Source organism: Passer domesticus, chromosome 2 (genome assembly GCF_036417665.1).
Source record: "Passer domesticus isolate bPasDom1 chromosome 2, bPasDom1.hap1, whole genome shotgun sequence".
Classification (NCBI taxonomy): domain Eukaryota; kingdom Metazoa; phylum Chordata; class Aves; order Passeriformes; family Passeridae; genus Passer; species Passer domesticus.
In genome coordinates this window covers 65562335-65575626 of record NC_087475.1, presented here as the reverse complement: position 1 = coordinate 65575626, position 13292 = coordinate 65562335, and the positions used below count along the sequence as shown (strand labels likewise).

General features: G+C 42.4%; 1 protein-coding gene and 1 long non-coding RNA gene across 3 annotated transcripts in view; both read left to right on the top strand.

The window, feature by feature from the left end:
* Positions 1-284: 284 nt before the first annotated feature.
* On the top strand, positions 285-2405 carry LOC135294095 (uncharacterized). The gene is made up of 3 exons (XR_010356254.1): positions 285-389; positions 797-834; positions 2278-2405. It is a non-coding gene; the product is annotated as an uncharacterized LOC135294095 (long non-coding RNA).
* An 8464-nt stretch (positions 2406-10869) lies between these two features.
* Positions 10870-13292, top strand: part of COG6 (component of oligomeric golgi complex 6) — a 54269-nt gene continuing 51846 nt past the window's right edge. Inside the window, exons 1-3 of one of the 2 annotated variants that reach the window (XM_064408927.1) lie at positions 10870-11040; positions 11597-11740; positions 12080-12151. In XM_064408927.1, coding sequence (XP_064264997.1) covers positions 10912-11040; positions 11597-11740; positions 12080-12151 — 345 coding nt within the window. In that variant the 5' untranslated portion in view covers positions 10870-10911. Of the gene's footprint in view, positions 11041-11102; positions 11261-11596; positions 11741-12079; positions 12152-13292 lie in introns of those variants that run through there. The other variant, XM_064408928.1, reaches the window with a different exon arrangement.

Here is a 13292-nt window from a genome sequence, read left to right as displayed (position 1 = left end):
GTGATTTCCCAGTAAGAAATGCTTATCTACTGGCAGCCTGCTTTCTGTGCATGCAGACCCAATACCAATAATGTAGTAGTGTCATCTTAGGAGTGGGACACCTGTCTATGTTCCCCTGATTCTGGTAAAGAAAGATGCGGGGAACGCACAAAGAGCGCGTCTAGCCGCGCTGCTTTCTCGCTCTAAGCGGGCGCGTCTGGAGACACGGCTTTGTTTAACGACACGCGCAACAAAAAGAAGATTTTTCTTTTCCCTTTAAAGCCTCAGTCCGGGATCAGCTTTCAGCAGGAGGTCACAGTTTCGGCTCAGGGCCCGGAGCGCTCCGGTGTGCCGGCGATGGGTGCCCGGGGCGGCGGGCGCTGCGCTGCGCTGCTCGACAGTGACACTCGGTGGGCGGCGGGGCCGGGCTGGGCTGGGGGCGGTGGGGCCGGGCTGGGCTGGGGGCGGTGGGGCCGGGCTGGGCTGGGGGCGGCTGCCACGGGCAAACCCCGGGCCGGGGGCCCCTCGCACCTGCCGGCCCCGCGGGGTTGCCGCGGGCTCTGCCCCGGCCCCTCCGCAGCGTTTGATGCGGCCGCAGACGAGGAAGGGCGTGTGTGTGAAAAGCGGGGGCAGAGAGCAGAGCGGGCTTCTGTTCTCCATAAATGCTCTGGGATTTGTAACCGCTCTGGGCCACTGCGCTGAGGCTTCTAAGGTGCCTTTGCAGAGCCCAAAGGTGACTTTTAGCGGTTTGGTTAAACTGGGTGTATCTGAGAAGGGGGCTCAAGGCAGTGTCCTGAGTGTCCTGTTTCTCCCCCAGGCTTTTTCCACAGAACTGGAGCAGAGCTGCCTCTCCCCGTGAGTTCCAACAATCACTTGCATCTAGGTCACCCTATTAGATCACATTCCCAAGGATATGGCTAATGATTTCTGGGGTTTTTAGAAAGGAAAGCTGAAAATCCTCTAATTGGGGACAATGGCCAATTCATTTTCCAAGTGGAAGCTCATTTCCTCCCCTCCCCATCACACCCTGAGTGTTGTACAGAACTCAGGGACTCCACGAAGCTGGAACTTCTGAAATCTCGCAGAGATTCATCCACAGAAGAATTGCAGTGCCAGCTCTTGTCAGCCGAAACCTAAACAGAACTCGCTTCCAGGTGTATCAATGTCCAAAACATCTTCTCAGTGGGGGAAGAAACAAGCTCCTTTTTTTACAACTCTCCAAAAGGCTTGTGCTTAGTAAATCCAGTATGTATAGAGCATTCATACATATGTGTATTTATAACACAGATATATGGATTACATACATATCTCTGTAATAGATATAAAGGTATAGATACAGGAGACAAGGCTGGTCAAGCAGGACCTGCCTTTTGTAAACCCATGTAGGTTGAGCTTGATCCCCTGGTTGTCCTGCATGGGCCGTGCAATGGCACTCAGGATCTCTCGTCCATAACCTTTCCTGGTGCCAAGGTCAGGCTGAAAGGCCTGTAGTTCCCCAGAGCATCCTTCCAACCCTTCTTGTAGATAGGTGTAACATTTGCTAATTTTCAGTCAGCTGGAATTTCTACTGTCTAATTGCTCTAGCAGGTCACTAATCATCTCCTCTTGGTTTATGGGGGATTCACTCATCTCCCATACATGCTCTGGGAAGATCTCTTAACCATCTCTGGGAAGGTGCAGCATCGGGAGTATTCTCTCGATATTATATTGTAACAAAATAACCTACTCATCGATTGTGCTTTTGCAATATAACTGCATATTTCAATATTCCTTTTCCTGATGAGAAAGCTAATTAGCAAGGTCGTTACACTTACCACTTATAAGGGGGAAGATAGTAATTCTATTAATGTGCTCACAGGAACTTCATTTATATTACCTCTTAACCTTTACAAGGATATTACAATTTCAATAATTAATTGCTTTTTGCCATTTGATTTTCAGTTTACCATTTTCAAGGGAAATTACCCATTAAAACAAGGACTTTTTTTTTAAGGAAAAAATTCTTTACTCAAGTATACACCATAAGCTGGCCTTAGAGAAACTGGATATTTGCTAAGCCATTTCCATATTTGAGTAGAGAGGACTCTGTGCTAGCTCTGCATATTAAATAACTGCCCATCGCTTGAGTCTTTAGATATTTGCAGAAAAATGAGGCAGAATAGGGCTGAGGCAGTTACATAAAGGGAATTAATCCTTATCCTCTTCCTTCAAATTCTCAAAGGCAATGAATCCTTCCTCTCTTATTGATGCAGTAAGAATTTACTTTCTTCTTCCTTTGCAACCATCTTGTTTCTTCAGCTGAAGTTAATTTATTCTGCAATACCCATCCATGAGGCCTTCTGTTAACTTCAGTGACTGAAAAAAATAAAGGAACTTTGGCTCAACCTCATAAAACACAGAAATTCTGTCCACGAATCACCAAGAACTTAGGTATATCCTCAAGACAGTGCCTGACAGTTTGGAAAATGGAGCTCAACATATGTATTCCTGCTCACACTCAAGTCTCTTGTATAACAGCTACTCAATGAATCAGACATAAGCCAGTATTCCTGTGGTAGCATGCTGGCATATCTCCACTACTGATAGTAGAAATTGTGTCCAAATCCCATCACATAAAAAGAAATTTAGTTAAATATTGGTATCTGAGAAGGTGAATAATGCATTCCAAGTGGGCATGTCTGTGACAGAGCGAAACACATACTTCTGAGAGAGGGATTTTCATGGGAAGATGGAGAGAAGGTGACAAATGAAGAAAAGAGGCACAGCAGAAGAGGGAACAGAAGAAGCAGGTATGAACTAGACTGCAACATTGATTTATGAATGAAAACGTAAACATTTTTTCTGATTCAGGTGCAAAAATTAAACCAGCCCTTGGGCTGTTCTACCTTTTCAACTGGCAAATCCATGATATGTCATCCAAAAGGATAAACTCTGCATGATATGTCACATGCCTACAGGCACCAACTAGATCATTTTGCTGTGAAAACAAGATATTTTATTTTTTAATTGTAAAATCAAATCTGGGGGTTTTATCCCTTTCCCCATGAGTATAAGCAGAACCTGGGGTTACACCAGGATTCAAACACAGCATTTCATTTCCAGTGTACTGAAGCTGGGGCATACTCTTAGAATTATTTGCAGACAAGTCAAAAGTCACAGTCAGACAAATAGGGGTAAAAAAAATTGTCTACTCAACAGTCCAGTGCACAAGTTTTCTATGCAGATGAGAAGACTCGATGGGAATCTGAGCATGAATTGCATTCTGAAAGTGCCTTTCTTTCCATGGTCCGATAGATGGTTAGCTGTGGGTTTTACCTCTGACTTTTAGGAGTTAGAAGATTGTTGAGATGTATCCCTCTAAAAGTTCTTAATTTTGTCCGCAAGTGTTCAGATATTCAAGTTGTAGAGAGTAAGAATAGATTCAGACCACTTAATATTAAGAGCTCCCTATATCACTACATCAGCAATGGATCAGCAATTACACCACAGCAAAACAATCTACTTTTTAACCAGTAAAAGGAAAGTCTAGCTCCAGGCCAGCATGGGCATTTATTTTCATAAGCTTTCTTCAGTAAAGCACAAATATGTTAATTTTGTCAGTTAGCACTGTAATCTGGTTAAAGCACCTAATGCTTTTCCTTGAGATAACCTTGCCTACATTATTAGAACTCTAGACTTTATCACATAAAAGGACATGTATGGGATAGAAGCAGAAAGAAGCCTCTAATCATCAAAATTAACGTAAAGATATCCTTTCAAAACCTCTAGACTGGCAGTTCACTCAACATGACATTTGCTTTTTGACAGGCATGTGCTCTGCATGCACAACAATATTTTAAGATGGCATTGTTTAAAGAAAGTTGACAGTGATAAGTGATGTACATTGAGACGGATGATATTCAGAAGAGAGCTTTACCTGCATGAACAAGAAAGTTGTTGCTAGTTTGCATGCAAAAGGAAGCTTGGGGTCTATTCTGGGGAACTTGATAATCTCTTGTAATTAGTACTGTAATTGGAGGTTGCTGGAAATGCTCCTTGAGCTTCTGCCAGGGAATGTGAGTGCTTCACAAAGCTGTTGACACTGTTCTGTACACCCAGCCTCACCAACCAAGTCAGCTGCAGTAGATGCCAACACAGAACTCCTGCTTTGTCAAAACTCTCATCTAAGCAGCAAACACACAGTGCTTTTTCCTTCCAGTGTAGCCACAGAGAGACACCAGTACTAGCCAGCCTATCACCATGCTCCCCCCAATGTCCTGCAGCCTACTGGTGATCCCAGGACACACTAAGTCACCATCAGGCAGCCAGTTTTTGGCAGAGACTCATTCCATCCCCACTATTTCAGATTGCAAATGGATAAATATGAGCCACATATACCAAAATTTAGAAACAACACTTGCCTGCCCTTGGGGACACAATTACTTGTTTCCAGTGCATCAGTCATGGGAATGCTAGCTCTGTAATAATGCCATGAAGGCAGAAATGACCACCAGAAAAGGCTGCCAGGTCATTTTAGCAAGAAACTGAAGGTTTAAATGTATTTCATCTGGAGGTGAGAAGATCTTTGCATAGAAATTGTTTGCAATTCAAAGCCAACAGCAGTGACTGTAACCAGTGTCAGGCATTAAGTAATAAGTTATTTTTATACACAGCAGCTCTCCAGCGACTCTGAGGGTGATGGCATCTCGCCAAGGCTTTGGAAGGGCTGTAGGAGCTGACACACAAAGATGAATGGTTGAGGCAAGCCCAGATGACACTTCTGAGTCAACTTTACAGAAAGAATCAAATCCAAATATACCAGGTAGCTCCACACTGAGCTGAGAAGCTGTTTGGCTAGGCTCCTGACAGATGTCTGAGAGTGCAACTTCTGGCATTTTGGAAACTTATTTCTCCTGAAGTAGCAATAAAGTTCCATTAAAACCACCCAAACTGAATTGTTATGAGCACTAAGAAAAGCTATTTATGACACCCATACCTGTAAAATTAGGTTGATGTTATATTACTGCTATGAAAATTGCTGTGATCATCAACATGCTTTTTGCAACTTTTACTAGCAACATCCCTCAAGTGCTCCTTCACAAGACAATGTGTTGAAGCTGTACAATTTTTGGCTCATGCCCAGCTATGGCTTTTCCCTCAAGAGCTCCTTGTGCGCTCATGGCTCCAGATACACTTTTGCCTGACAAAATTGTTAGCTGTCATTTAAAAGGGAGTTTCTATGTACCAGATGTCCCTGACCATATAATCTTTTCTGTTCTGTGCCACCACAATATTTGTGTAGGATTTGCTGGAATTTTATCATCTTATGCAACTGCATCCCAATGAACAGCTACCAGATTCAGAAGAGCAGTTACTAACCCTAAGGACTGTACTTTGGATACTGACTATGGTAAAGAAATTGCTGGGACCTGAGAGAAGCCTGTCATACTACCCTGCCTGCGTGGCAGAAGTATGTGTGTGTAGATGCAAAAAAGGCAAGAGGGCAGAAGATGTACAACAGGAGTTTAAAAGGAGCTTTGGAAAATTCAAATCCACTTCAAAACACAGACCAGCCAGTCAATATACTGAACTCCAAAAACAAAGTGACCAGAGTGATTGGGAATAACATTCCCATTGTTATTCCCATTTGTTCTGGGAATAAGGAAAATGCTTCAGTGAAGAATAGTCATACTTGATCACTAGCTGGGGGGGCTTAAGGCAATGCCTGAGTTTCCACTAAGGGATCACAACAAGAGCCTGTTCACAAGAAACATACCAGAAAAGTCAAAGGAGGAAAACACTAAGAGATTTGATAGAGATCCATAAGACATGGACGTTTGACCCAGATGTCTGGATTAAAATACAGCAGTTGGCATCAAAATTTGCAGCAGTCTTTGTCAATACTTGTGTTGCTGATGTACTGACTCAAAAGGTATTTTTCTAATGTTGACATTCTTGCAATTTATTAGATCTACTTTTGGCTTGTCATGATGCACATCATGACCCTGGCATGATCTCATAGTGAGCCTTTTGGTGATCAGCTGATCTGAGGGCACTGCCCAGTAATTTAGGTTTCATTCTTTAGATTTTCTTTGCTAGACATTGACTTCAGCTGAGATCAGGACATAATGAAGGGTACTTTTTTTTTGTCTGATGGTGAATAGTTGTAATTTTTGTTTAGTTGTTTGGGTTATTTTTGTTTCACCTATAAAACACAACACATTCCAGAGACTTTTTGCCAGCAGACAGTCATTGCTTGAAGAGATAGGTCAGCAGACCTGGCACACATCATTATAATTTTTTACATGTCCTGCTTGTATTTTCTTTTTGCAGTTTTTTATTCTTTATTGTTATTGCAATGGTAAGCATACTAGTGAGCATATGCAAAGCAATATAAGCTTTATATTTTAGCTTTATACTTGAGTCAAAGAGATGTGGTGTCACTAAGATGATGCAGTTCATCAGCCACAAGCAGATATTTGTTCTCATGGCTCCATGATCTAAATAACTTTTTTCTTTCTTTTTTTCTTAGGTGAAATTTGGGCCCTCACTGAAGTGAATGGCAGTACCATACCAACGTAATTGACCTTGCCAGGGATGTGGCCACATAGATTAGACAACCACCTGCTTAGAAAGGTCCTTTTTTCTGCAGTGTTCTAGAATCAAATAAATTTAGACCAAATTAGTTTTGCCGATACAGTACTTCCCTTGAAATCAATGGTTGAGTTTTTTTAGCAGGAGATGAACAGGAAAATTTCATGGGTTTGGTATGTATTAAAGTGCACACTGTACTGCTGGTGTTATCTTTTCAGTGAGTTATAACAAACAGAAGTTTTATAGCTCCTCAGCCAGGTGGCTGATTCAGCATCACATATATTAGAGCCACTACTGCTGACGGTGAGGCATGACAATAAATCCTCAAGTGAGACAGCATGAGCTAACCTAAAACCTCAGAACTGTACATTCTCCTGGACCTTCAAGGGACGCAGACTACATGACTACATGTTGCTGTCAGGGTGACCTTTGGCCAAATCATTCACAGAGTCATATTTCCAATTTTCAGATGATGTCAACATGGTCTGAATTTTTTTTAAAAGTTAGCTCAGGAAACGGATTGATTTGGTCTGGTGAAAAGATTCTATAATATTTAACTGTAAGAAAATAAATCATTATAAAACTCAGCTCTAATTGACTTAAAGACACAGAACATTTTCATGTGCTCCTGCCTATTGGTTGCATTTTCTAGTCCAGCCTTAGCACAAGAAGACATCAAAATACTAGAGAAAGCCAAGGAATAATTTCATGGCAGAGAACTAGTGAAGATTATAAGGCACTGGTGGATTTCTTTTGGAGTATGCTGTGTGCAGTGGAGAGCCTGGCAGAGCCAAGTTCCACTCCACCATCTATAGGGATGTAAGCATAAAAGGCTGCAAACATTTTCAAAGGGATGACATAGTTGAGCAGCAATATATCATGGCCAGCTTCCTTCAGATACTCTTCTTCACTGCAGGACCTGTAAATTGTATGCAAAACAGCATTGTCAAATCATTTTTATCTATTATACTGTAAGAAAAATCCAACTAATTATGGGCATTTGTTATACGAACTTTCACATCCCTGACTTCATAATGCTTCCCATTTCTATGTGCTCTGTGCATCATATTGAGGTAAATTCTGCATTACGCCTTCCTTCCTTCCTTCCTTCCTTCCTTCCTTCCTTCCTTCCTTCCTTCCTTCCTTCCTTCCTTCCTTCCTTCCTTCCTTCCTTCCTTCCTTCCTTCCTTCCTTCCTTCCTTCCTTCCTTCCTTCCTTCCTTCCTTCCTTCCTTCCTTCCTTCCTTCCTTCCTTCCTTCCTTCCTTCCTTCCTTCCTTCCTTCCTTCCTCCCTCCCTCCCTCCCTCCCTCCCTCCCTCCCTCCCTCCCTCCCTCCCTTTAATGTATTTGTATTTTCTTTTTCCTTCATCACAGAAATTTTCCTTTCTCACTCTCATTTGCCTGTGACAACACCCTTAACAAGAGCTATTCCTTCTTCTTTGTGTTTAAGAAAATATTTTCTTTATGTCCTGCTCTGTCACTCCTCTTTTGTCCCAGGGTAGAGAAATACATCCAGCCATGTCTTTGACCCCAGTCAACCTATTCATCCACTGAAGTTTTATTACTACTTAGCCTTTTGTGGAACAAATTCAGATTACTACTACAAACTTTTTTTTGTCTTTGTCTTCAGAAAGCACACGTACTCCCAAGCATTTGAAAGTACAGCAGCACTTGCTAGCTTTGGCTAGATAGACAGCAGGTGGCATTCCTGACCACACCTTGTTCTGCAGGCTGAACTGTGCTCCTGTCTGTGCACCAAAGGAGTGGTTTGTGAACACTTTCACCAGCGGTACAGCGCTAACAGCTGTCAAACAGTTTTGCAGTCTGAGAGGGAAAGCCTGCAAAACCAGAAACCACCACAGTAAGAAACTAAGCAAATTAACAGAAATACCCTGTGCCCTGTGTAAGGTGTCTTTACTGACACCTGTAGTTCTGCTGCTGTGTCAAGCTTTGGTAAGGGAACATGCAGTAGCACACACACTACACAAACTGTCTATCACTGACACACAGAAACTGATCACTGAAATCAAAGTACCTTCTGGGAGTTACAGATCACAAAATACCAAGCATTTTATCCCACAGCGTACATCCAATTGATTTAACAGGATGTTTGCTGGTGGGCAAGCAGACTGGTAAGGATGTCATGCCAAACCCACTTTTGTGATGAATATAAGACATGGCACACCAGCTGAGTTCTAGATGGTGACTTTGTTGCAGTTACATTTGCATTTCTGTTTTAAAAAATCTGTTCTGAGGAAAAACCTACCCTGTAAAAATTATTCATATCAGAAAAAGAGAGAATTTATTTTTATAGCTGCATCTAATATTCCTAAAAGATGAACAAGATATAAGCACTGGTATCCTCAGACAAACTTGTGAGAGGTAAAAAAGTGCTCCCTTGATTATTTTTTCTCATTTTTTTCAAAAGAACATATGCATAGATAAACACACGCTATTTCAAAACTCCATTGGTTCCTGTCAGCCCAATGTTTTACATTAGCTAGAAGCATTCTGGCTCACAAAACACATTCTTGAAGAAATGCACACCCATGAAGAAGCATCTGAAAACAGAACTGGTTGCTTCAAAAGGAAATGCATGTACCAACTGATAGAGGGAATTCTTTCTGGCTCCTTGTATGTTTGTGGTATAACTTGTTGGACAAGACTTGGCAATGGTTGTGACTTATCTGACATTTGTGTTTCAGATGTTGGAGCCTTTCTGACTTCAAGGTGTGCCTTCACTCTGTCAACTCATCCATCAGGTTAACAACATTTGAAGCGTTGTTCAGACAACTAACAACATCCAGCTTATAGGTGGGAGGGGATTTTTTTTAATAATAGGATTTTCTTGACATGTTTTAATATTAATTGCTTACACCTGTGATGACTGCAGGCTGTTTTATCTCTTCTGACATGAAGAAGGGAGATCCTGGCTCCTGGAAGCTTAGTCAGAAGTAAAGGACATCTAGGAGATAACATCAGTGTAATAGGGTGGATGAGAAACAGAAACTGAGGAAAACAACGTGTTTGAAAATGCTTGAAATCCTTCTTGCTGACGAGAAGCCAAGAATAGAAACAAGGCACTACAGTGGCTGTTCAGAAAAGCTGCCCTTTTAAGCAGAGGATCCATGTGAGGAAGCAAACAAAAAATAAATAGCAAAATATCCTATCACTGTCTGCATCACACTAAGATTTCAAGGGCTCTGGTCATACAGTTTTTCCTTGAGGTAAATGACTCAAACTAAAAGAATAAATAATTAATGAATAAAACCATTCAGAAGCTCAGTGCTCCCCCTTGGACATAAAGGCAATGTCTATTTGATGTGCTTGCAGTTATTTTCAGGAAGGGTCTTCAGAAGAGCAATGTGAGATCCCCAAACTCCTGAAGTGTTAAGCTACGGCTTGAATCTTTGGGTTTTGACCACACACCATCAGACAAATGGAAAGGTGGTGCTGTTTTCACAGCTAATACCATGGTGGAACCCATGTCCTCTTATATAACAGCTGTGCACTGTTAGTCATCCTCTCTCCATGGCATCTTACCTTTATCTGTGTACCCACTTTCCATCCTTTGGAAAAGCCACAGAAATCCCTCTGCTGCACCTCAGCATTTCTGATGGGACAAGTGACAGTGCAAGAAGTCACGGTGTTAAGCTGCACCAGGGGAGGTTTAGGTTGGATGTTAGGAGGAATTTCTTCGCAGAGAGGGTCACTGGGCATTGGAACGGGCTGCCCAGGGAGGCGGTGGGCTCACCGCCCTGGAGGTGCTTAATGAAAGATGGATGGGGCACTCAGTGCCAGGGTCTGCCTGCCACGGCGCTGTCAGGTCACAGGTTGGACTCGATGATCTCGGAGATCTTTTTCAACTTGATTGACTCTGATTTTGTGCTCTGGGCTGTGGGGAGACCTTGGGAGGTCACCTCTGTGTCAGCAAATGCACAGCAGAAACAAGACAGCCTCTTCATTTTGACACATATTACAGCCACTGCTGTGAACTTATACAACAGAGACCTCATTTATTTATTTATTCCTTTCTAGCTGTGCTCATAATTAAAACAATTGTTTTGTGAAATGAATTCAGCTATGTTGTCGCATGAAGCGAACCCTGTATCATCCACTCAAAATCCTTAATTTAGTGAGTAAATTCTTTTTAATTATTAATATTTTAATTTTCATGCACTTTTTATATTTTATCAGTGAAAACAAACAAAAAATAAACAGAAAAACCCCGAGTGCCACCTTGCACCAGGCCAGGCCTGGCCCCACGGCCGGCCTGCGCTAGGCCGGAACCAAACGCCCGGCGCGCGTTTCCGCCGGAGCCGCTCCGAGAGGCGCCGCTGTGGCCGGGAGGGCCGCAGCCATGGCCGACACCGCCGCGCCGCCGCCGCCGCCCGCCGCCCCCGCCCCGGGGCTCCCGGCTGCCCCCGGCACCAACCCGCTGTCCCGCAAGCTCAACAAGATCCTGGAGACGCGCCTGGACAATGACAAGGTGGGTCGGGCGGCGGCGGCGGGACGGGTGGGGGCCGGATGAGCCGTCAGGGGCCGCGGGCCCCGACAGGCTTCGCGGCGGGGAGGCGAGTCCTGCCGGAGCCTCAGTTCCGCTGCGGAGCTGCGGGCGGTCCTTTGCGGCGTTAATTACAGATAAAATTAGTTTTCGCTTCTCCAGCAACATGCCACGCTCCTACTTTATCCCTTCGGATCGTAGGGAGGTTTGTATTACTTGCCTCGGAAGGGCACTTCTCAAGCTTTTTGTAACTTAAATGTTTTCTTGCTGTGGATAGGTCATTCATTTACAGAAAATAGTGTTATTGGTTAAAGCTACTGCAAAATTGTGGACAGAGTTTTCTGTTAGAAGAAGAAAGGCTCAGCAATGATTTTAGTTGTTTGTCAGCTGATGTGGAGTGTGTTAAGGTAGCTTTTCCTCTAAAACCATTTATTAGGTTTGCTTTATTTTTAATAAGACCACGAACTTGAGGTGGGTACAGACTATTTAACTTGCTTCTTTGTAACTGCATGCAAACTGAAGGTCCTTTTTTGTTTTCCAGGAAATGCTGGAAGCACTCAAGGCTCTCTCGACCTTTTTTGTGGAAAACAGTTTGCGCACCCGAAGGAACCTGCGTGGAGACATTGAACGACGAAGCCTGGCCATAAATGAGGAATTTGTGCACATATTCAAGCAAGTTAAAGAGGTAATGTTTTTGCAGCACGATTAGCTATTTTGCAAGAGTACTGCTGCGTGATTTAAAATTTTAAAAAAAGGATAAAAAGAGATTTTAACTTTCCAGGGTAGATATACTTTTACAGTAAAATTGTTTCATTTGTTGGACATGTTGCATTGGATGTTTCAAACAGATCCAAATCCTGAGTGAATCTTAATATTATATTTAGAGGTGCATTACTCTGTGTTGATTAACAGGGAGCCCTGAGCATGTACCTTGAAACTGGGGCATCTAGTTGTGGTGGGGAACTGGGCCTGGACACAGCATTTCTGATTAAAAATGCAGTTACTGTTATTTGAACTTACTTAGGAACTTGAGAGTATAAATGAAGATGTGCAAGCAATGAGCAGCTGCTGTGAAGACATGTCCAGTCGTTTGAAGGTAATGTATAAATGGAAGTGCTTCGAATATTTTTCCTTTTGAGGTGTGACTACGTCCTTTTGAAAGGACAAGAATTATTTTTGAGGATTAAGAGCAGCGAGATGTTTCTATGGTATGCATGTTATGTTACTTTAGGATATTAATATGCTTCTTCTTACTTGTTTAGAAAATGTATCAAGGAAGTAATTTTAATTTCTTCCAAATTGCAGTTCAAAATGCAGCCATATACTTATTTGGATAACAGCAGTGTGAAACCGATGTGTCCATCAGTGGAGAGAAAATATTTTATTAGATTGGATGTGTGTGAGATGTAAGGGTTAATTTGTGTATTTCCATTTAAAATGGCTTTTGTATTGACTGTATCTCTTGAGTTATGTGTTCATGCAAATATCTCAAGTATATTGATAGGAAAGTATCTGGTAATTCAAAGAGGGAGGCAGATCTGGCATCTTCAGCATATTGGTTTTGTTTCTTAACGTTGTCTCAAAATGCTGATATGCAGGAAAACCAATTCTGTTTCATCTTTATCCCGAGTCCATAATATTCCTGGCAGGGCTGGGGAGTACAGGACATTTGTGTTTTATGGTGCATTACTAAATCTGGCTTGCTTTTAGGGTACAAATTCAAAATTCAGTGCAGTGACGCGTATAAACGGCTTATGGATGCTGAAGTGTAGATGTATTGCCAAACCAAACCTGTTCCCAATACAGCACATAAGTTATAATACCTGAATAAGAATCCTTCCCCCAAAAAAGTCCTGTGAAAACAGTTGTTTTCCTCTCCATGTGTGTGTGGATATTAGATGTCCTCCTACTTAGATAAATAGGTTTCACAGTCATTGTTCAAATGCTTGTAGCTTGATGAACTTGTACCAAGAGATGTGAGAGTACAGCGTAGCCAACTGCAGTACTTAATTTTCAGTTTTGGAAGGAGCTGGGTAATGCACCTCAGAGGTCTCAGATCTCTTTGAACATTGTTAATGTGAATATATTCCCTGGTGCAGTTCAGGAACTGTTAGACTGAGCTCTTAGATGTGGAAATGAGTCAAGTGTCCATGCAGATTTTTGCTCTTTTCTGTCTTTAGATCATGAAGTGTAACTGTCGTCTGTGATTTTTTTTTCTTTTCCCAGAGTAGAGCCAC